At 49.4% G+C, this 22,269-nt stretch overlaps 3 protein-coding genes and 5 non-coding genes across 10 annotated transcripts in view; 1 reads left to right on the top strand and 7 right to left on the bottom strand.

The window, feature by feature from the left end:
• Positions 1-5,232, top strand: IDH3B (isocitrate dehydrogenase (NAD(+)) 3 non-catalytic subunit beta). 3 transcript variants are annotated; one of them, XR_004382865.1, is made up of 13 exons: positions 1-83; positions 207-287; positions 396-494; positions 597-717; positions 2,647-2,707; positions 2,784-2,916; positions 3,021-3,154; positions 3,246-3,348; positions 3,445-3,591; positions 3,828-3,922; positions 4,049-4,109; positions 4,781-4,983; positions 5,099-5,210. XR_004382865.1 is itself a non-coding variant. In XM_032859037.1 (12 exons), the coding sequence occupies exons 1-12, from the start codon at positions 48-50 to the stop codon at positions 5,177-5,179; spliced, it is 1,152 nt and encodes a 383-aa protein (XP_032714928.1). In that variant the 5' UTR covers positions 1-47; the 3' UTR covers positions 5,180-5,232. The 3 variants fall into 3 exon arrangements, 2 of the variants coding, with proteins under 2 accessions (XP_032714928.1, XP_032714926.1); XM_032859037.1 differs by lacking the exon at positions 4,781-4,983 and having other exon boundaries at positions 5,099-5,232; XM_032859035.1 differs by lacking the exon at positions 5,099-5,210 and having other exon boundaries at positions 4,781-5,047.
• On the bottom strand, positions 5,223-10,892 carry NOP56 (NOP56 ribonucleoprotein). The gene is made up of 12 exons (XM_032859034.1): positions 10,817-10,892; positions 10,565-10,654; positions 10,084-10,198; positions 8,995-9,156; positions 8,631-8,829; positions 8,078-8,265; positions 7,848-7,999; positions 7,573-7,673; positions 7,066-7,214; positions 6,712-6,833; positions 6,386-6,523; positions 5,223-5,687 (listed from the first exon to the last, which is right to left on the bottom strand). Exons 1-12 carry the CDS (start codon positions 10,817-10,819, stop codon positions 5,313-5,315), a joined length of 1,794 nt encoding a protein of 597 aa, XP_032714925.1. The 5' UTR covers positions 10,820-10,892; the 3' UTR covers positions 5,223-5,312.
• Positions 6,595-6,665, bottom strand: LOC116868820. The gene has a single exon (XR_004382898.1). It is a non-coding gene; the product is annotated as a small nucleolar RNA SNORD57 (small nucleolar RNA).
• LOC116868821 lies at positions 6,928-6,998 on the bottom strand. The gene has a single exon (XR_004382899.1). It is a non-coding gene; the product is annotated as a small nucleolar RNA SNORD56 (small nucleolar RNA).
• Positions 7,425-7,510, bottom strand: LOC116868825. The gene has a single exon (XR_004382903.1). It is a non-coding gene; the product is annotated as a small nucleolar RNA SNORD86 (small nucleolar RNA).
• LOC116868822 lies at positions 8,387-8,517 on the bottom strand. Its single transcript, XR_004382900.1, has one exon. It is a non-coding gene; the product is annotated as a small nucleolar RNA SNORA51 (small nucleolar RNA).
• LOC116868826 lies at positions 9,318-9,385 on the bottom strand. The gene has a single exon (XR_004382904.1). It is a non-coding gene; the product is annotated as a small nucleolar RNA SNORD110 (small nucleolar RNA).
• A 9,656-nt stretch (positions 10,893-20,548) lies between the features above and the next one.
• The window catches only part of TMC2 (transmembrane channel like 2), a 52,033-nt gene continuing 50,312 nt past the window's right edge, over positions 20,549-22,269 (bottom strand). Inside the window, exon 19 of the mRNA XM_032859430.1 lies at positions 20,549-20,766. Within this exon, the coding sequence (XP_032715321.1) occupies positions 20,549-20,766 (218 nt within the window). The remainder of the gene's footprint in view (positions 20,767-22,269) is intronic.

The raw sequence follows: 22,269 nt of genomic DNA, 5'->3' as shown, positions 1-22,269 counted from the left end.
CCACGCCGGCTTCCGGCGTCACTTCCCCTGGACTTCCTGCTGAAAACATGGCAGCTCGCATAGGTGTCCGCTGTTTGACCCAAGTGAGGCCCGGGGTCAGGTCGGGCCGAGGGCGGGCGGGCGGGGGATTGTACCGGGTTCACAGTGGTACACGGGGGCTGGGACTCCCATACCCGACCTCACAGGCATGTGCGTCTGTGTCGCAGGCTCTAGTCGCCGCCCCGAACCCCGGGGCATGGAGGAGCCTGTGTACCTCAGCCGTGGCGCACGCCGCCTCGCGGAGCCAGGTAAGGGCAGGTCCGACTCCTGCCTGCCCACTCCCCTGACCCCTCATTCCCTCTCCCCGGGAGTCTGTACCCCAGCCGCAGCTCTAGCTCTGACGGCACTGCTTCCAGGCTGAGGACATGAGAGTCGAGGGAGCCTTTCCCGTGACTATGCTGCCAGGAGACGGCGTGGGGCCCGAACTGATGCACGCTGTCAAGGAGGTGTTCAAGGTGAGGGCCCTGGGGGAATCAGCCAGCACGGACTATGGCGTGGGTTGGAAAGGACTGCTTACTCGATCCTGACCCAGAGATTTTTGGTACGTGTCCCCAAAGGCTGCCTCTGTCCCAGTGGAGTTCCAGGAGCATCACCTGAGCGAGGTGCAGAATATGGCATCTGAGGAGAAGCTGGAGCAGGTGTTGAGTTCCATGAAGGAAAACAAGGTGGCCATCATTGGTATGTGTGCTCCCTTGCTACGCCACCCACATGCCCCTTAAAGTCATGTGAGCAAATATTCTTTAAGCTTCTTTCCGCACATGCTAACATATTAAGTCCCCCAAGCTCCCATCACCATTTTGTGGCCGTTTGTTTCTTCTGTCTGTTAACTCAGGAGTGGAGAGATCATGTGAGCTGCCTTTGCAGGAAGGTATGAATGGTTCGAAGTCTGTCAGGGGGCTCCATCATGGTTCATCAAATCTTGTTCATTGTTTCTAGGATGCCTCTTCTAGCTGCCTCTTTTCTTCTGTCTTCCCCTCTGCTTCTTTGCTTTAATGTCATTTGTTTGTTGTTTGTTGTTTGTCTTGGGGGCTTCTGGTCCTGCCCCTACAATCCTCCCTCTGCATCTCTTCTTTTAGAAAGACCAACATGACTTTGTCAGGCCCAGCCTTAGCTTAGGAAAGTAAGTTTTTCGTAAGCTGACTCTCACTTCTTCTGCCTTTATTTCCATAACACTTATTCTGTGCTTTGGTCACACTGGACTGTTAGTTTCCAAATACGTGTACTATCTTGACTATCTTGACTTAGTCATTACTTCTGCCCAGAATGTTCTTTCTCGGATGCTGCCTGTTAGATTAGTTCTCACTTACTGTATTACAGTTTCCTAGGGCTACTGTACAAATTACCTCAAAGCTAGGGGCCTAAAATAACAAATCTGTTCTGACAGTTCTGGAGGCCAGAATCCCCAGATTAAGTTGTTGGAAGGGCTTCCTCTGAAGGCTTCAGGGAGAATGCTTCTTTGCGTCTTCCAGCTCCTGGTGGCTCCTGGTGTTTCTTTCTTGACTTTGAGATGCATCACTACGATCTCTGCCTTAGTCATCCTATGGCTTTTCCCTCTCTGTATCTGTGTATCTGTTTCTCTTTGTTTTCCTGTAGGAAGACTTACTGGATTTAGGGTACCCTAATTCAAGTTGATTTCATCTCAAGATCCTTAATTGTGTCTACAAACCCTATTTTCCCAAATAAGGTCATATTATATATTCCCAAATAAGGTCACAAATAAGATCCAGGAGTTAGGGTAAATGGTAATGGACATACCATTTGGGGGGTCACTATTCAACCTACTGTACTCACTTAACTAAAGGCTTGGCTGAAATGCCAGCTGTTCTATGACATTTCTAGATGTTACCACAGGGAATTTCTGCTCGGGGTTCCTGTACACGACGTTAATACCTCGCCCATGGTATTTATCATGTGTTTTGTGTTATTTGTCTTCCCCGTTGTATTGTTTGCCCCTTGAGGACAGGAATTGGGTATTGTGTTTTTTGGTTGAAATCCCTAGTGCCTGACGCATGGCCAATATTCAGTAAGTATCAGTTGAAAAACTGTCAAGTGGGTAGACAGGCATACATCAAGAAAGGTCATAGGTTCCTTAGCATTGTTTCTCAGCCTATTAAACCCAGGCTCTTTGATCACATGAAAATGTTTTCTGTTCTCCTTTTAGGTCACCTTGAAGTTTCAATGTAAATTAAATAGAGTAACTAAAAATAAAATACTGTTTTGTTTTGTTTTTTAATTAACATATAATGTATTGTTTCAGGGGTACAGGTCTGTGATTCATCAGTCTTACACAATTCACAGCGCTCACCATAGCACATACCCTCCTCTATGTCCATCCCCCAGCCACCCCATCCCTCCCACTCCCCTCCCAGCAACTCTGTTTGTTTCCTGAGATTAAGAATCTCTTATGGTTTGTCTCCCTCTCTGGTTTCATCTTGTAAAACACTGGTTTTAACAGCATTTTTCTTTGCCTCCAGAGGCACTTAAAAGTCACAGATTTGGGAGTGGGAGAGGAGTCTGGGTTGCATCTTGTCACTGAGAGGATCAGACACTGATCTGGCTTCCCTTGGGCTTGGTTTGTGCCCGACCCTGACCCCTTTGTTTATGCAGGAAAGATCCATACCCCAATGGAATATAAAGGCGAGCTAGCCTCCTACGATATGCGGCTGAGGTAGGTGGTGGGGGCCATGGGTCAGAGGAGTCCTGGAGCACCAGACATGGTGCTAATGGCTCTGCCCCACCCCCAGGCGTAAGTTGGACTTGTTTGCCAATGTAGTCCATGTGAAATCACTTCCTGGGTACAAGACTCGACACAACAATCTAGATCTGGTGATCATTCGGGAGCAGACAGAAGGAGAATACAGCTCCCTGGAACATGAGGTGAGGGCCTAGAAATTGGGGAGGTCAGGGGTGAAGGTGGGAGAGTGGCATAGCTCCTTCCCTTCTTTTCAGGGTCACCTGGCTGCTTCTCTCTTCTTACACAGAGTGCAAGAGGTGTGATTGAGTGCTTGAAGATTGTCACTCGAACCAAATCTCAGCGGATTGCAAAGTTTGCCTTTGACTATGCCACCAAGAAGGGGCGGGGCAAGGTCACGGCTGTCCACAAGGCCAACATCATGTGAGGGACATGGATTTGCATGGGATAGGCTCCCAGGAAGGTAGCCTGTTGCACTCTTGACTGAATTTGTTCCCTTTGTCCTCACGGACAGGAAACTTGGGGATGGATTGTTCCTGCAGTGCTGTGAGGAAGTTGCTGAATTGTACCCCAAAATCAAGTTTGAGACAATGATCATAGACAACTGCTGCATGCAGGTAATGTCCTCCCCATGTCTCTGCTCTCATGGTGCCGGGGAGGGGCTGGGAGCAGAACTTACTTCTCTTGTCCATGCCACACATTTTACCCCCTAGCTGGTGCAGAATCCTTACCAGTTTGATGTGCTAGTGATGCCCAATCTCTATGGGAACATTATCGACAATCTGGCTGCTGGTTTGGTTGGGGGAGCTGGTGTGGTCCCTGGTGAGAGCTACAGTGCAGAGTACGCAGTCTTTGAGACGGTGAGTGAGGTCCCCACTTCCCCCAGCTTTCTCTGCATGTCTGTCTTCTGTCTTGAGGTCCCTTGATAGCTGCCTCCCAACATGCTCCCTTCCTAAATGACTGCTGTGCTCCGTCCCCTCCCTCATGCCTTTTCTCAGTGTCCCTGGCCCGTCCTCTCTTCCCTTATGCCTTTCCCTGACCTCAGACTCTGCATAACGTCTGCCCCCAGTGACTCTCGTCTGCCCTCTGTCCACAGGGAGCCCGGCACCCGTTTGCCCAGGCAGTGGGCAGGAACATCGCCAACCCCACAGCCATGCTGCTCTCTGCTTCCAACATGCTGCGGCACCTGAAGTGGGTATCTCGAGAAGGTTATGGAGGGCTGGGGCAGGAGGCAGGGTGGTGTTAAGGGGGAGCACAGTGGAGGAGATCGGGAATGCTGTGGGGAGAATCTCAGTTCCTTCCTGTCCACATTGACAGTCTCGAGTATCACTCCAACATGATTGCGGATGCGGTGAAGAAGGTGATCAAGGTTGGCAAGGTGAGTTAGAGAGGCTATGGGTTTCAGGGCCTTGGCACTCCTCTTTGGGGAACCTGAATTGGGGCCGCCTTTCCCTCCAGGTCCCCAGAACATCTTCTGCTCTCTGATCTTCCCCTGTGGCTCTCAGGGCTGTTCTTCACCTCCCTTCTCCTGGCTGTTTCATCCTCTGGCTCTCCTTTGCCTCTTGGTTACCGTCTGCTATTCCCTCTTTCCTGCTCCATCCATTGGCTCTTTTATAGCCGTCTGAAGGCAGCACTTGCAGCTCTTTATCCGGGGAGAGCCCAGGGGATGGAGGAGCAGAGGGACATAGCAGGCAGGATGAGGCCCAGGTGGCACCTTCACACCTGGAAGCCTGTCCCCGTCTGCATTCCTGGCCGCCTTTCCCCGCACCTGGTCTGACTTTCTCCAAGGCATCCTTGTCCTGTCTTTGATTCGCATTCTCCATTTCACTTCACGCTCAGCCTCCCTCCCATCCTGCCCCGGCTGCAGCACAGCTCCGACAGGGGCTCTGGCCCTCAGCACATCTGGCCGCCTCCTTGCGACTGCCGCACTGCATCTTCTTCCTGGCCTTGCCATCCTTTCTTGGATTCCATTTCCATCACATTGCCCTATCCCCCCTTCATGGGCTCTCTTCTCTTCTTCCCCACGGCTGTTGCCGGTGGTGGCTGTAGGTGCGGACTCGAGACATGGGCGGCTACAGCACCACAACCGACTTCATCAAGTCTGTCATCGGCCACCTGCACCCCCATGGGGGCTAGACCCCTTTATTCCCTCCAACCTCACAAGGACCATACTACCTACACCTCCCTTCAGTACAGTGGACCAGAGAAGAGTTCTTAAACCTTTAGACTATAATCATCTGGGCGGAGCCTAGGTTGTCCTGGGGCTGGCTTCCTTAGGGAATGGTGTTATCGGGTGGGGGTGGGGGGTGGGGGAGAGGTTAGGGATGGGGCCTAGGCCACAGGGATGATGGCAATTCTCCCCTACAGGTTCGAACTTCTGACATGGGTGGCTATGCCACCTGCCAGGACTTCACTGAGGCGGTCATTGGTGCTCTGCCTCAACTATAGGTCCCACCCATAACCATGTAAGGTGTTCAATAAAAACACATTATTGACTCTTGTGAAGTTGTTTTTTATTGGGATATAATGGTGGGTTGGGAAAGGGCATGGGGGCTATGCCTCCCACCAGGAAATGTCCGACCTAGTCTTCCTGGGCTAGCTTCTGAAGCTTTTTCTTTTTCTTGGAGCTGCTGCTCTTGCTGCCAGCAGCTTCCTCAGGCCCACTGCTGAGTGGCTCCTCCTTGGAAGAGAATTTCCTCTTTTTCTTGGGGATGCTCCTGGTTCCTGCCTCTTCAGCATCACTAACTGGTTCCTCTTTGGGGGCAGATTTCTTCCTCTTGGGAAGACTTACACTGCCAGCTGTCTCTTTAAGATCACTACTAACCAGCTCCTCCTTGGAAAAAGATTTCTTTTTCTTGGGTTTGGAGACAGGGACAGATAGGTCTTCCATTCCATTCTCCTGTGGAGTCTCCTGGGGCTTTTGCTTTTTCTTCTTTTTGGGTCTTTCATTTGTCTCCTAAAGAATGAAATGGGTATGAAACCATCATTCATCGTATGAACACACATGCGTATTAAAACTGCAGCAACTAAATAGTTGGGGCATAAAGATGCGGAAATGATGTGAAAATCGCCCAGTGTTTCTGGGATGGTTTAACAGACACTGGAAATCCACCCCAAAGGTGACTCCCACTTAGAAAGGGAGAATGGTCATCTAAGCCCGTGAAATAGCTTCTAGAAAAACCCACAACAGAACCATCATGCCGTGTTGCAAAGGGGACCCTGAAAAACTACTTGACAAACTGGGCACTCCATGAAAAATCCCAGGGGTGGAGGGACCCCGATGCTGCACTGTGGAGACCCCTGCCCCAAGCCCCACTAGGAAATGGCACCGCCTCCGGACACACGGCTGAGAACGCGCAGAGCAGGGATTTACACTACCCCCGGTTGAGGACTCCTGGGAGGCAGCCGAGGACAGAACACTTGCCCAGGGACCCGGTGTGCTACAACCAGCTCTCTGGGCTCCTGAGCCAGTTCTCTCAGCACCTATCTCCTTCCTATAGAATCAAGAGGTAGTTGAGATGTTTCAGGTCCTTCTTTCAGTCCAAAAGCCTGGACCCAAGACCATGGCTTGAGGTAGTACATCCTTTGTTCTGCTGTCAAGAACCCTACATCCAGGGTGTTCGCCCTGGGCTGAGGGCCAGCCTGCCTACTGACCTCACACTCCTCTGGGGTACTGCTGCTGTTCTCCGAAGACGCGAGCGCCAGGGCGGCCAGCCGTTTCTTCTCCTTCTTCAGCCGTTTCTTCTCCTGCTTCTCCAGCTTCCTAGCCATCTCAGCAGCCGCTTCCTCTGCCTGGCCCAAAGAAAGGTGCTGAAGAGGCCCTGAAGACTGCAGGCTTTCCAGGCCTCCCTTCTGGCCTCCCTGGATCAGGCTCATTAAATCAGTTTTTTGCCTCCACTCTACGAGGTCAGGCTGAGACAGCTCATCACTTCCAATGGCCAGCTCTGGTCCTCCCCCCACCCAGCAAAGTCCAAACTGACCTGAACCATTGCTTCTTTCATGACATCCAGATTCTTTCGTGGAATCTCTCCTGTCTCATAGAATGACAGGCGCTCCTCAACTTGCTCTCGAAGCTTCTCCCCAAATACACTTGTGGGCACCTCTAGATGTGTGTGTGTGTATGTGTGGATAAACAAAGCTTGTCAGCCCCTAAAGGGCCAGCTGCTCCCCACCCGGTTTCCCCTCTACCCTCAGCTTCACTCAGACCCAAGGTATCAACACTCACTAGGTGAACTGCTGTTGACGAAAAATACTGCCATCATTGTAGAAGCTGCTAGGTAGTCAGCCTTCCCTCCCTCCCAACCCCTTCTCCTCCAAGCCCCCCCCACCCATACCAGAGAAGCAATCAATTCGTGAGGCAATACTGCATTTGTTTGCCAGGTATCGGGAGATGCGGCCTTTGTTCTTGGCAGCTGCTCGGCCAATGAAGGTGGAGTGGAAAATGAGTCCATATTTTGGGGTGTTACCCCTTGTCTTCAGGGCTCTGGGAGAAGAATATTTAGTGGGGAGTTTTAAGATCAGAAATTCCAACCCTGCTAGCCAAGGCAGCTCCTCCCCTCCCCTGTACCCTTGGTGTCCAGAGTGAGCCTTAGGCCCGTGACCCCACCTCACACCAACCCACAGCTCCCAGAAGCAGAGGGAAGGGATCCAACGTCGCTGACCTGGAAATCTGGTCCCTTTGCTGGGCCCTGGGAATCACTCAGACACCAGGACTGGCCATCACCCCCATAGCAGAGGTCTGTACAGGTCAGGGAGCCCTGGTCAGCCATCACCGTGATCCCCAAACAAGCAGTGGGCACCAGAAGTGGCACCTGAGTGCGGGCAGGTGCCCTCACTGGTACCTGAACAGGGCCTTTTCAGCCCCAAGGATCTGCACTGTGGACGCTGGATACTTGGCCAGGTTGGTGAGGCTGCCAGCATGAGCAATGAGACGTGCACCTACCTGGAAAAGGAGTCAAGGAATTAGAGAAGCTGGAACTGCCCATCTACCAACTGCCTAATTCTGCTTCACCTCATCAAGTACAGCAGGGGAACATAACAGAGGGTCAGGAAACACAGCAGTATGGACCTATGTGGTAACACTCCTTGGCCCTGTTTTCTGCTCCCTGTGACGCACCGCTTCCCCAATCAGGGCCGAGAGGCTGGGGGCCACTTGGCTCATCTTGGACCGCAGGTAAGTATGCAGGCTCTGGCGGTACTCTGACAAAGACACCACACGGCTGGAGAAGCTCTCGATGTTTATCAAGTCGATGGCCGATATGTCCATGCCTAAGGGACACCCAGTGTGAACGCGGGACCAGATATTCACAGCCCCAAACTTATCCTGGCCACCAGGGCTGTACTGACCCATGGAGGATCGCGAAGCATCCAGAATAGCCTTAGCCTTGGCCCCATCCATCGTCAGCTCTTCCAGCTTCTCCAGCTTCTCTTCGTTCAGCTCCCTCCGGTTGCCAATGAACTGAGCAAGGCGGCAGTATGTAGCGTTGTCGTTGATGATCTTCACCAGCTCAGGAAAGTGATACCCATACCACTCCCTGCAAAGGGCCACAATCACTCCCAGCCGAGAGGGTAGGTCTCAAAGCCTCAGCCCTCTCCATAGCTATTCTTTACCCAGAGAAAAGGGATCAAGACCAGTACAAAACCTAAACCTAAACTCCATGTCCCCCCATTCACAATACAGTCCAGGCAAAGAGCCTGGGCTGGGGTGTATATGGGTGGATTTACTCTGCCTCCTCTTTCTGTACAGTCAGTGTAAGAACACAGCCTGTGGTAAGCACCGGGAGGCTCGCCCCACCCCATGTTGTTCTACCCACAGGAGCCAGTCCTGATTTTAGCATTCCAAATTCGCTAAACCACAGGGCAAAGACCCCATTTCTCAGGGCTTGCTTGGGCACTTTACCTGACACGCATGGAGAAAGTATTGATGTCCTTATCCAGCTGGTCCAGGAGGCTGATGGACTGGATAATCATATTATCCACCCGGTTCACATTAAACTTAACTTTGGCACGAGAATAGCTGTGTCCCAGCCCCAACTGGGCTTTACAAGCAGACAGATCTGTTAGACCTTTCACCAGGTTGTGGAAATGCAGACGAACCCCTGGAGGAGGGCAAGACAGTGAGCCAGAGAAGGCTCTAAGCCACCTCTAGCACCCATGGGTGCCAGCCAAGCAGAGAGGCTTCCCAAAAGCAACCTTAAGCACCCTGGTTAAGTTTGCAGATCCCCCTCCTCAAAGATGTCAAGAATGCTAACAGGTGGTCCCACCTCGCAGGATCTCAGCTATCACGCCTCCAGTCTGGCAGTTGTACCCTAACTCCTCTTGTATAGCAGCACCAATCTTGGGGTCTCCAACCCCCAGGAGCACTTTCTTCTTTTTGGTTGGCAGGTGAGTCTCCAAGAGCAGGCGGAGGTCCTCATGAACAACACCTCAAGGCAAAGAACAGAGCTCCCACTAATATGCTGAATAATGCTTAGGTCATATAAGGAATCCTTGCCCCTTAACCACTGACTGAGTGACAAACGGATCCTACATTGGTCCCACAGAGCATGCGGAGACGGCATGCCTATATCCTTCCTTGCTTCAGGCTTTGCTCAGAGACATGGAGACATCAGTGACTGCACTCAGGGGATTGACAGACTCAAGTCATCATTGCAAAGCCTGCATCAACCACAGGATGTACAAGACTAACAGCACATGTGTTAAATATAGAACGGAAACCTTAAACATCCCCAGGGGGACTATGGAGACAAGTATTTAGTATCTGATTTGCCTTCTGGGGCCAAACCTTTTTCTTGGCTCTTCTGTACCAAAATTGCCTTTTCCAATTACTTCAACAATGACCAAAGAACTACCTTCAGCATTAAACCACGCCTCCCTACCAGATTTCACTTAATCAATTATCACTCACAAAGCCTAGGCCTGGATTGTGCACCTCAAATATTTAGTATACCATATTCCCCAGACCTTGGGCTCTGTTTTTTGTTTGTTTTTAAAGATTTTATTCATTTATTTGACAGAAAGAGACATGAGACAGGGAACACCAGCACCGGGAGTGGGAGAGGGAGAAGCAGGCTCCCCCCAGCAGGGATCCGGATGTGGGGCTCACTTCCAGAACCCCCCGGATCATGACCCGAGCCGAAGGCAGATGCTTTAACAACTGAGCCACCCAGGTGCCCACCTTGGGCCGTTATAAGCCACATCCTGTACCCACCAAATACTGCCCAACATGCATCAGATTTAGAACAAATGAGCCAAGGGGATGAAAATGCTATCACAAACTCCCATGAGGATAAAAGCAGCAGCAACTGAACCTCCGCTCATCTCCCTAAAATACTTGGTTGTGGCCGACTCACCTTCGGACACAGCGTTGGCATTTTCCAAGGCAACCTGGGACGAGGCAAAGGGACAAAAGGCCACGAGACGAACGATGTTATGGAACTTGCCCAGGTTGAGCACGCACTCCTCTACCTTGTGGGAGAAGAGAGCATAAGCGGTTTTCTTCCCTCGCTCTTGCCTCTAGGGCGCAGTAAAGCAGCGGTTTCCAGCCCTGGTCACAGGTACCAAGCAACCGCACGCTTCGTAAATGAGCCGATTATAGGCAGGCCCTAAATCCCGGTCCGCTTCACCGTACCGGGTGGAGTCCGGGGGGCTTACTTCTAAATGCTCCTAACGCGACCCTAGTCGCGAAAGCGGGTATGGACCCCCGGCTCTGGGGCTTTCCGGCCCAGTGCAACCCTTGATGAGCGGCCGGCCACGTGGGAGGGCGCGGTGCATGCTGGGGCACCGGGGCCCGAGGGGCTGCGGCGATGCCGGTGAGCCCGCCGCTTTACCCACCTGCGGCAGCAGCAAGCTTATCTCCTCCACCTCCTTCAGCGCCAGCAGCGCGTAGCCGACCGCGTGCTCGAACAGCACGTGCAGCAGCACCTGCAAGAGAGCCGCGGCGCGAGCATCAGCGCGGTCCCCGCGTTCGCCCGCCGTTTCCCAGGGCAGGCTCCGGCCCCGGCCCCGGCCCCGGCCCGGGCTTCCGCCCGCACCCAGGCCCAAAGCTCGGCCTTCACCACAACCGCAGGTACAACCACTCCTCACCATGGCGCCCGCTCCCGGCCCGGCTCGCAATGCGGCGAGCGGGCTCTGGCGCGCGGAACGGGGCTCTGGAGGCCACGCCCCCGCGCCGCCGGCCAATCACAAGCCGGGGACGATACCTTTGCGGGCCTTCGGAGGGGTCCGCCGCGATGGTATCCTCCGGAGCACGGGAGGGGGAGCGCGGGAACGCGGGTGGCCTTCCGGTTTCTGCTGCTGCGCGGGCCGGCGTGGTTGCCGGGGATGTGCGGGCTGGTGCTCGGCCCTGCAGGCCTCATCGGTGTCCTGGGGAGTGCTTTCCCGGATATCATAACCCCTCAGGTCTTCAATCGTAGAAATTCTAGATGGCGGAGCTCGGCAGTCGCCGGGCGGCAGGCCCCGCGCGGGTCGCGGCCACCATTCCTGTGCAGAAGCTTGCGGAGCCCGCTTTCCGCGGCGGGGGTGACCTGGGGCCGGGGACTAATCCCGGCGCCCCCCAGTGCCCGGGACCCCTGCGTCCCCGATTCCCACTCGGGACCCACCCTGCTCCCGCCGACCGAAGCGGGGCCTGGGGCGCGTCGGCGCAGACCGGGAGGAAACGGCTTCTTGTGCCCGGCTTCGAGCTTTTCGGTTGTATTTTATTTTTTTAATGTTTATCACAGGCGATAAAGTAGGAAAGAATAACGATCTCACCGCTTCCTAAGTCGGTTTCTGGCTCCTCTACAAGAAGAACCAGCTCCTTTTGAAGGACCACGTGTTGCTCGCCCCGTGGAACCCTCAGTTAGCTCCAAATGAACTGGAGCTCCTTTCATGTCCTCGACGGTGGGTTCTGTGCATTTTGGCGATTATTTTGAAATTACCTTTGCTTTAATAATTAATATTAGAATGATAAAGCCCAAACTTGTTTATCCTAAAGTGGTGTATGTACTGGTAAAGAGCACAAGCCAGAGGGAAAGTAACAGGGAGAAGCACACTCCCTGCTGAACAGGAAGCCCAAGGCAGGTCACTATCCCAGGACCCTAGGATCGTCACCTGAGCTGAAGGCAACCACTTAAGTGACTGAGCCATCCAGGCGCCCCTTATAAAATCATTAAGGGGATTTTTATTCTGTATAGTCTTATAACTGAAGTGCATTTATACATTTAACATATTTTCTTCTTAAACAATTCCGTTACTTGGTAAACAAAATCCAAGTAGCAAGCTCAGTCTTAAAACTTAGTACAGCGAATCTTAAAGTCTCATAATCTCAATATCGCTTAAAACGTGATGGAATTCTGTTACATATATTTAAATATGGTTATGTGTATGAATCAATTCTCTCACACTTAAAAGTAGAATTGCAAAATTAATGTTACATACATCAGTATGTTAAATTCTCTTAATTATAAATACCAAATTAAGCAGATGATCCCAAAATGTAATGGGAAATATTAATTCTGTGACTGATTTTTTTTTTCATTATTTCTATATTTAGTGCTAAATATTCCTGGGGTTTCAGGTGCTTATCTACTAAAGTAGAAGTTTTCAAAGAACAAGTCAGAATCCATTAATGGATTGCAGAATTAATTTAGACATTCTTTGCCAGAATTAAGAAAAATAGGATGAAAGAGAATAGAAATAAGAGTATGTTACATACCATACTGATCTGTAAAACTTTTTGCTTTAGCTAAACATGTGTATGTAAAACACGTGTGTACACATACAAATTTAATAGTATATATATGTTACATAAACATACATTTCTGTGGATTAAATACAAAGAGAGTCACGGAGCTGGAAGTTAGCCACAGTCATGCTTGGGAAAGAGTTGAGTCCTCTGGTTACATAGGAGCTGTACTGGGACAGATGCTAACTCAGAAATGATGGAAGAAAACTGCACTTCCACTGGTGAGATACAAACGCATGATTAGATGGGATGTGGGGTAAACACTGAAAATATTCTTTTGGGTTCCTCACTTTCACCTCTTGTACTAAGCTATGTCCCCAATAGTTCATGATCTATCCGCAATGGGCATTTCTACAGTGTGTGATATTAGAAACCATACCTTCCTTCCCTTTGGGCTGGGTTCATAACTACCGAGGTTCTGTTATTCAGCACCAAAGCAGACTTTGCAAAACTTTTGGTTTCCCCTTCTCCAAGCCACCCTCGTCTTCATTGCCGGGATGATCATAAACCCAATCATGTTCAGTTTGCAGGTGCTCATCATGGCATGAAGTCATAGGAAGATTACGGGCTTGGTATCTCAGAATCACCTGTGGGAGCTAGTGTCCAAAAATGATCCCCAGTGATCCAGTGACCTCCTGGGCTGGGTCTGTGATGCATTCTTGGCAATAGAACGTGGCAGGAGTGATTCTGTGCCCTTTCCAAGCCTCAGCCTTTTGCATTCTTGGGGGCCTTGAGTTATCTTATGAGAAATTCAGCTACTCTGCTGGAAAGACCACATAGAGGAGGAAAGGCCCTGATGCTTCACGGACAGGTCCAGCTTTCCCAGCAGCTCAACTAAGCCCAGCCTTGCAGCTGTCCCAAGAAAGGAGACACATATAAAGCCATTTTGTGTGTTCCCAGCCCTTGCCAACATCTGACTGCAGCCACGTGAGCAACCAGAAACAGGACGAGCAGAAGAACCACCTAGTTGAGCCCCACCTATGCACAGAATTGTGAGAAATAATACATTGTGGTTTTCAGCCACTAAATTTTGGGATGATTTGTTAAGCTGTAATAGATATAAATCCGACCATAAACCTGGGTTCAGACCCCAGTCCTACTACTTGTGATGTGACCTAAATGAATCACCTTCCTGAGCTTTCATTTCCTCTGCAGACTGAACACTGAGGATTCATTTATCCCTTCAACAAACATTTTACTGGCCATCTCCTAGGGGCCGGGTATGACACAGGGGTAGTACTGAGCAGATAGTAGGTACTCAACAAAAGTTAGTGGTCTTTCATCTTCTTTTGTACCTTGGTGATAAATAGCCTGATGACATTTCCTTGCATCTGTTCTCAGGTGAGCCCCACTTCTCCCATTGCCTCCCATAGAATCTACTGTAACTGAATTTTTTAATACATCCCGTTGCCATAATTTAATTCTACCACTTCAGCCACTAACTCACCCATGTAGACAGATCACCTGTAGCACAGTTTAGTTTTACATGGTACAACAGGGATGCATACCATTTTTCTACTGCCGGTGGTAGTAGATGGACGGTTCATCATCTGTCCCTCTGATGAAACGTTGCTGGAACCTGGAAAATACGTAAGCTTGCCGATTATTTGTACCTCCTTTGGCTCATTAATTTAAACTTTTCTTCTTACATATACATTACCCTCAAAATACTGTTTTAGTGATAGTCTGCAAATTTTCCTGTGCAATATTTTCCTTCTAATTCACTTCCACAGGAATTCTGGTTTCTGCTATGCATGCAATTATGACCCACATGTTGTTTGGGCTGGTGATAAAGGCTGTTGTCCTCCTTGTTTCTCGTTGCTGCTTTCTAAGCATTATTTCCTTCTCCTTCTCTTTGAAAAACATCGGCCACCCATCATTGCTTGGTAGTGTCTGATTTTGCCTTGTGAAGGACATTGCTTACCTTTTGGGTAAGGAATCAAGATGCTATTGATGAAAAAGTTTGGGGTGCCCCAAGCTGGTGAGCTTCCTAACCTCAGATTTACTACCCCCATTGTATTGTTCCAACTCCGTCTTACAGGTTCCCGTGTGGCCCCAACAACTGGCATCATTATATGTGCCTGAGGCCCAGGGCTCTCCTTTCAGTCTGCAGACACCTCACAGACATGAAGATGGAATGGTGACAGCGACTGGGAGGAGGGAGCAGAAAAATGAGCCCAAAGCTGCCTCCACTCATCTTCTCAGAACCAAACTAAACAACTGAATCCAGCTAGTCTTTTTTGGTCTCCTGAGAACATAGGTAAGTTTTGAATTAGTGAGCACTTTGGACATTGTGTGATCCAGCATCCTTTACAGGTGAGGAATCAGGATGTTCAGGAGTCAGGTTGAGGGATCTGGGTATTCATGAAGCTACAGAATCAATTAATTCTACCATTTGTTAAAAAAAAAAAAAGGTTTTGGGGCACCTGGGTGGCTCAGTCGTTGAGCATCTGCCTTTGGCTCAGGTCATGATCCTGGGGTCCTGGGATCAAGTCCTGCATTCGGCTTCCTGCTTTGTGAGAGTCTGTTTCTCCCTCTCCCTCTGCCTGCCACTCCCCCTCCTTGTGCACGCATGCGCGCGCGCGCTCTCTCTCTCTCTCTCTCTCTCTCTGTGTCAAATAAATAAAATCTTAAAAAAAAAAAAGAAGGGTTTTTGTGAGCCTGTAACATCCCAGGTACGTAAGCATGGCACCTAGAAAGCTAGGTGCTGGGGATACAGTAGTCAACAAACCAAGTAAGTCACCGCCATCACGGAGTTCACATTCTTGAAGATAAAACCATTAAGTAAAAATATAGTGCATCAGGTGCTGATGTGTTCCAGAAGGTGGCGTGGTGTTACCCAGGTGCTCAGCGAAGAGGCAACACTGAGCTGAGATCTTAAGCAAGGGAGTCAGCAATGCCGAGCTCTGGGAGAGTAATAAACACAATGATAACACTAACCTGTGACTTCTGACTCCAGGGACTTTCTGATCCTGGGACACTGGACATGAGCAAGTACTGAGGCACAGTAGTGTGGGAGGCTGACCGGAAGACCACTTGGGCCTGTGTTCCTGGGGAAGACTTCACAGCTATAATGGTAGTTCTGGGTAGTCACGGAAGAACGTGTAGGTCATCTAGAGATGTAGGATGGAATGAGCGTGGAAGCAAAAGCCAGCAGTGAAAGAAGGAATTGCTAGAAATGTAAGATTCATCCTGGTCAGTAGTTGAACAAAAGACTGGAGGATCTAGTATGTAAGACCCAGAACCTAAGAAGACGAAGGAAAGCCAGGATGGGTGGCTTGGGTCAGAACTCTTGTTTTCCATCGCTCAAAGTTTGATTGGAGACTAGTTTGAAGGTGAGATGCAAGACAGATTTCCCAAAAAGTTCCAGCTGAAAAAGTGTCCTGCATGGGCAGAAGGTCTGAAGGGTTGAGGGTTTCCCAGGCATGTTCCGGGTTCAAGCTTGAAAGTCCTGTGGCACCTGGGGCCTTTTCTTTCTCCGTGTAGGTGGAACTCTCCACTCACCAGGAAGGATCATACTCTATAGCATCTAGTCCTCTTTCATTTAGACCAGGCTGTGGCTCACTGTGTCATCTTGGTGTAAATTAACCCAGAGTTTTTACTCGTGGCAACGCTAATGGGCACCTATGGAAATGGAATGGGCTATTTAAATTCCAGGCTGTAGAGAGAGCTTCGGGAAAGGAAATTGTGTGAAAGAACCACAAGATGGCGACTCTCTACACTCATTTCTAGAATGGAAAACCCTCCCATAGAATTTGAAAGACTTCTAGGAATTCCTTGGCCCATTTCTCAATCATGGAAAAAACCCCTGCAACAGTAATGAGTTACACATATATACAGTAATTATTCCCATAGACACAGAAGAATGAAAAGCATCCAAGGATGGTCCTCGAGCTCAGCGTTCCTTGTCTTCTCGGTGCAGCTTGTAAAGCCCAGTGTAATCAGGATTGTAGGGTAAATGTTTTGTTCAGCCAGTGCTGTTGGCATTCAGAATCTGAGCCTGAGGAATGTTTGATCTTACCCATGCCTGTGATCATATCTCTTACTTATAAGCACAGAGCATGGGGCTTGACACTAGTCTTACCTGTGTCCACTCGTAGAATCTTCATAAGAGAATTTGGGGGGTGAGGTTTACATGGCTCATCACCCAGATGTGGTTCAGTGATAAAGATGTCTGTATTCTCTGTATCCCTCACCAACCCCAACCACGATCTTGGGCCTTTCTTTGCATTTTCCAAACTAATACTGCATCAAAGAATTATCTGGCACAATGCTGCAGAGAGCTGTCTTTAATTAGCAATCCTCAACCCTCAAAAAGAAGCCTAACTTACAAAATTGGACAGCACTCACACACCTGGGGATTTTGCCCTTGAAGATTGTGTTTTAGTTTTGTTCCCTAGGAACAAAAAGGGATAAAATCCCTAGCGACTCTGTCTGTAGGTTTTAATCGTATCTCTTGGAAACAGTGCATGGGATTATAAAATATTCATCTGATCCTGTCTTCAATCTGCCGAACTTAGTCTATTTCCATTTATTTTGATTCCTGATATATTCTTTTTCTATCATTTTACACACTTTCTCTTTGCTGTGTTGTTTTTTTGTTGCTTTGCTTTCTTCCCCCTCCTTCTGGGAGGGACTGTTAATCTAAGAGTACTTTATTATTTTTTTTTTAAGATTTTATTTATTTATTTGACAGACAGAGATCACAAGTAGGCAGAGAGGCAGGCAGAGAGCCCGATGCGATGCGGGGCTCAATCCCAGGACTCTGGGATCATGACCTGAGCCGAAGGCAGAGGCTTTAACGCATTGAGCCACCCAGGTGCCCCTATAAGAGTACTTTAAATTAAAATCTTCCATTTGAGGTTTTTGAAGCACACAGGTGGTGTGGGAATTTAGATCCTCTGTGTGAGGGTTGCCTTGTGGATATAAATTCTCAAGGGAGACTTTTTCTCCCCACTTGCTGCCAAGGTCAAAGGAGACAAGTGTCCCTTTCTGCAGTGCACGTTTGTTTCTTATAATCCCTTACAGGAATTATATTATTATATATAATATAATATATAATAATATATATATTATTGGGTGGAGCTCTATAGAGCATATCTGAAGCATATCTGAAGTGAGTTTACTAAACGGAGGGTCACCAGCATAGCAGACCGTGCTGGTACCTGGCCCAGCTCCCCCTACTGGCTGGTGTCTCACTCTCCAGTTTCTGTGAGTATGACAGGTGTCTCCTTTGACCTTCACCCAAGGTGTGTTTCTACCTATGTGAGTCTGTGTACAGTGGAATTGTTGTTCTTTATGGGCATTCCGACAGAGAAAATCCAGTGTCTCTTTCATTTCCCCCCCAATACAAAATGTATAAACTTGGGTGATATCAGTAAGACAATGGTTGTAGTTCTCTGGATAAATTGTTAAATTTATTGTTAAATCATTCTTAGGAGAGCTGAGGAAAGAAAGAGAGGCAGGGGGAGGAGAGAAGGAAGGAGGGAGGGAGAAAAGAAGAAAGAGTGATGTTCATGCCTGATGGCTCCTGCATAGGCTGAAGCTAAGTGTTAAGATAGAATGAGCTGGCAGGTCAAACCCAAGAATGCAGAGATGATGGGACTGCTTTCTAATAACACATCCCCACTCTAAAGTCAGAGCAGCACCCTTCCTCTCTTACCCATGCCTTCTTCCTCTGCCTGTTTCCCAGCTCACGGGAAGTTTCCTGCTGCTTGAGGGTCCTGGGAGCCACCATGAGCCAATTCTCTGAAGAACATCTCTTGAAAAATCTTTGAGTTGTCTTGAGAGTGGTCTTGCAACTATTTGAATTAGGAAACCTCCTGTTAAACTATTTCCATAAATTCTTGGATAAGCCCCTTTAAGAGAGGGAGTCTAATCTCCTTTCCTTGAGTGGAAGCTATACTTAGTGACTGAGTTCTAATGGATAGAAAGTGGTAGGATTGATGGTGTAACTTCTGAGACTGGTTATAAAAGGCACATGGCTTCCTCTTTTTTCTCTCTCTTGTCACTAGCTCTGGGGGACACCAGCTGCTGAGTTGCGAGGACACCCCAGCAGCCCTGCGGAGAGGTCCACGTGGGCAGTAATCAAAGTCTCCTGTTAACAGCCAGCAAGGAGTGACTCCTCCTGTCCACAGCCATGTGTATAAACCAGCTTGAGAACAGATCTTCCAGTCCCAATCAGCTCTTACAGGGCTGGTGGCCTCACCTGAGATCTTGCGCTCTACCCAGAACCAGAACTGCTCGGCAAAGCCACTCCCAAGTTGTTGACCCACAGAAACTGTGTGAGATGATCAGTGTTTCTTTCTTTAAGCCATTAAGTTTGGGGGATAATCTGATGTGCAGAAATAGATAACGAAGACATTCCCTCACATAAAATTGTGCATCACCAGGACAGGATCATGTTTTGTGTTTATGGTGGGTGTTCAGGCATGTTGGTAGCCATCGGAAGCCTGACAGTAATCACTGTCCCTCCCTAGGGGCTGGCATTACCCAGGCAGGTAGTCTTGAAGGCCAGGGGTCATGTGGTGGCCATTTTTGGGCCTCCCAGTCCTGCTTGGTTGGGTTAGATTGCCTGGATCCTGGTGTCAGAGTGTCAGGCATATAAGCTCAGGGCCAACATGTGTCCTCTCAGAAGAGGCATAAGGCACAGCATAATTTGGGATTGGAGGTTGGACCTGAGTTTCACGGATAGGAGGCCCATGAAACATCTTCACCTGGAGATGCACGGGGGCAAAAGGACTGATCTCTTTCTCCTGGTCATGCGTCCCCATTCCCATTCCATTCTAGGTCATGTGTGAAGTGCTGGTGCTGGGTTGGGAAGGGGAAGGAATTGGGAGGAAACCTGGGAAATACTTTAATTCATAGCTTATGAAGTCTCTGTAAAATATCTATCTCCCCACCAGGACTTTGGCTGACTTCCAGAGTGTGGGAGATTCTCCTGAGAACCCCTGGGGCCATGGTTGTGCAGCGGGCAGGGGAGAAGACTCCCTTTAGAACACTCAGAGACATGGCATGAGACGATTTTGAAGTTATATTGCGTCCGTGGGGTATGGGAACATGGGGCAGAGGAGAGGAGGAAACCACCCACAGGACTCCTGCAACTTCAGAGTCTTACACTGTGACTCGCATGCTGCTGAGCCTTTGTCCTTGTTGCCAAGGCCCTCTCAGTGGTCTGATCTCCCTGGCTTGTGCCCCCAAGGAGACATTCTGCCTAGAACCACACCATGACACTAGTTCAACAGAGAATCCCCGGAGACAAGGCTCTGCATTGCACCATTTGCCAAACTTCTCAGAGAAACCATCTTCAACATTCCTTACACAGTAAGCAGACTATCAAATTCCTTTTCAGATTTGGTGCTTGAGAAGGACTTTTCTGCCCTGAGCAATCTATGTTGTCTCTAGTCAGAAGAAACACTTGCTCCTTGCCTTATTGCTAGAAGGCTCCCATGCATTTTTGCTGCTTAATGGGGTCAGCTCCCCTCAGGCTGGGTTCTGGGGGACAATCATCTTCCTATTCACCATGGCTGGACTTTAGTTCACTACCTTTATATTCAGTGGCTTCTTGTACCTTTCACTTAAACCACCTCATCTCCTTTGGATAGAGGTGATGGTCAGGAATGGGGGCTGCTCTGTCTCACATCTTCCTCCCAGTTAGTAAGGTTAGCAGAAACCGGTGTCCCAACATGGCGGCCATGAAAAAAGTCTATGGTGGTGTTTGAGGCCCTGCCCCTCCTCCCAAATTCTGGAGCGGAGGGAACCACAGTGAGTGTAAGGTCCAGAATTGCCTGAACCAAGATACTGGAAAGTGCAATTTATGGGGAGTGAGGAGAGACTCAGCTTCCCTGAAGAGTGGACGAAACCATTGTCCTTCCATTACGGTAGCCAACAAGTGCCTGAGAGTAAATAATTGAAATTCCCACAATGACAGGTGAGAGAGAGAGAGAGAGAGAGAGAGAGTGTGTGTGTGTGTGTGTGTGTGTGTGTGTGTGTGTGTGTAGAGAGAGAGAGGAACAGAGAATATCATTTTGGGTGTGTGAGCTGGTGGGGCCAAAGAATCAGCCCCAGAATGGTGCTTCTGTGAGTCCCAGCTGTCAGTGGGAAGGTCTCTGAGCACTCTTTCCAGAGGCTGACCTCCAAGGATGAGTCTGAGGCTGAGCAGGGCCAGAATCTGGTCTGACACCAGTAAGCCGAGCTCCAGAGAGGTGCCGGGAGGCAGGCAGTGTGGTCCCGCTGGCAGAACTGGAGGTCCCAGGATCCTGGACCTTCTTGTCTGTGGTCTGGTTTTGGCTGGCAGGGTGAGATGTGGTACCTGGAAAAGGAACCAAGATTAAGAATGAGGATGTGGGGGAATCTGCTTCAGTTTCCTGGTATCAAACGGGAGCCCTCTGGAGCTGCCCTGCTGTGTGTGTGTATATCAGTCCCATTTGGCGAAGTGAGAATGGTCAGATGGCCCTGGGTGTCTGGGGGCATCTTGGCCCGGCCTTGGCATAAACAGATTTGTTGGAAGAATATGGTCCGCTGGCTGGAGAGCTAGGTTTTGAACACCGGCCTTACACTGGACTCTCTGAGCCTTGCTTTTCTGGAATACAAAGCTGGGACAACAGTAACATATGATGCTGGCAGGGGCTGTGTGACCTGCATGGAATCATATCCAACTTCCAGTGCGCCCGTTTACTTGTCTTCTGCCCTTCCCCTAACTCTGGCCTCAGGGTGATACTGGCTTGCTCTTTACCAACCTCAGTTCCTGCGACACAGAAACGGACTAGGTTTCCCTGGTGGGTGAATGTGGCCTGTGCCTGAAGTCCAGGCTTTGACATGCCCCACTTCCTCCCTGCCCCTCCCCCTTGTGCCTGTCTGGGGTAGGTGGAGTCACCAGGTGGAAGGAGCCAGCATCCTTGCAGCAGTGTCCCTTGAGAAGAAAGTCGCCGTCAAGTGGAAACACACAATTTAGACTTCACGTGGAGTGAGACGTCAACTTTCATTGTGTTTGAGTCATTACTTGCTTGGGCCTATTTGTTATAGTAACTGACATCATTCTAGCGACTACTTCGAGAAGAGAAGCTAAGTGAGGGCAGCCATGGAGGCCACTGGTGGCCATCTTCCCAGGCTTTCCCCCATAGCCTACTCCCACTGATGTGTTCAGATCACACTAATTTTAAAAAATCAAACACTGAAGTACTGAGGTAAGCAGTACAAAATGAAAAGAACTTTGGATCCGTACTAAAAACTCACATTTGGAGAGGGGCAAACTTTAAAGCAGCAGCCTAGTAGAGCAAGGCAGGGAAGAAGTGTGTCATTGGGACTGTGGGGACGTGAGCCGACCACTGTCAAACCAGTGTAAGTTCCTTGGTTTCTCATAGAAAACATTTTGTACACCTATTGTTTTCCTTCCATACTTAAGTCCATCAGTGTCCAAATAGTTCCATTCCATTTTCTCATTTTTTAAAAAGATTTTATTTATTTATTTGACAGACAGAGATCACAAGTAGGCAGAGAGGCAGGCAGAGAGAGAGGGGGAGGCAGGCTGTCTGCTGAGCAGAGAGCCCGATGCGGAGCTCGATCCCAGGACCCTGGGATCATGACCTGAGCCAAAGGCAGAGGCTTTAACCTACTGAGCCACCAAGGTGCCCCCCATTTTCTCATTTTTGTTGGTGATACTACAATATAACATTGCATGTACTCCATTTCCTGCCCCGTGTGGGACAATTAGGTGATTTCAAATATTTTCTTCAGTGTCATGATAAGCTGCTAGCCAGTCACTCTTCTACATTTCAACCCTGAACCAGTCTTGGAGAGCATTGAAGGACTGCCA

The sequence above is a fragment of the Lontra canadensis genome, unplaced genomic scaffold, assembly GCF_010015895.1.
Source record: "Lontra canadensis isolate GAN:19392208 unplaced genomic scaffold, GSC_riverotter_1.0 scaffold16, whole genome shotgun sequence".
In the NCBI taxonomy this organism is placed as follows: domain Eukaryota; kingdom Metazoa; phylum Chordata; class Mammalia; order Carnivora; family Mustelidae; genus Lontra; species Lontra canadensis.
Note: the sequence above shows the minus strand (reverse complement) of the source record. Positions and strands in the feature narration are given on the sequence as shown.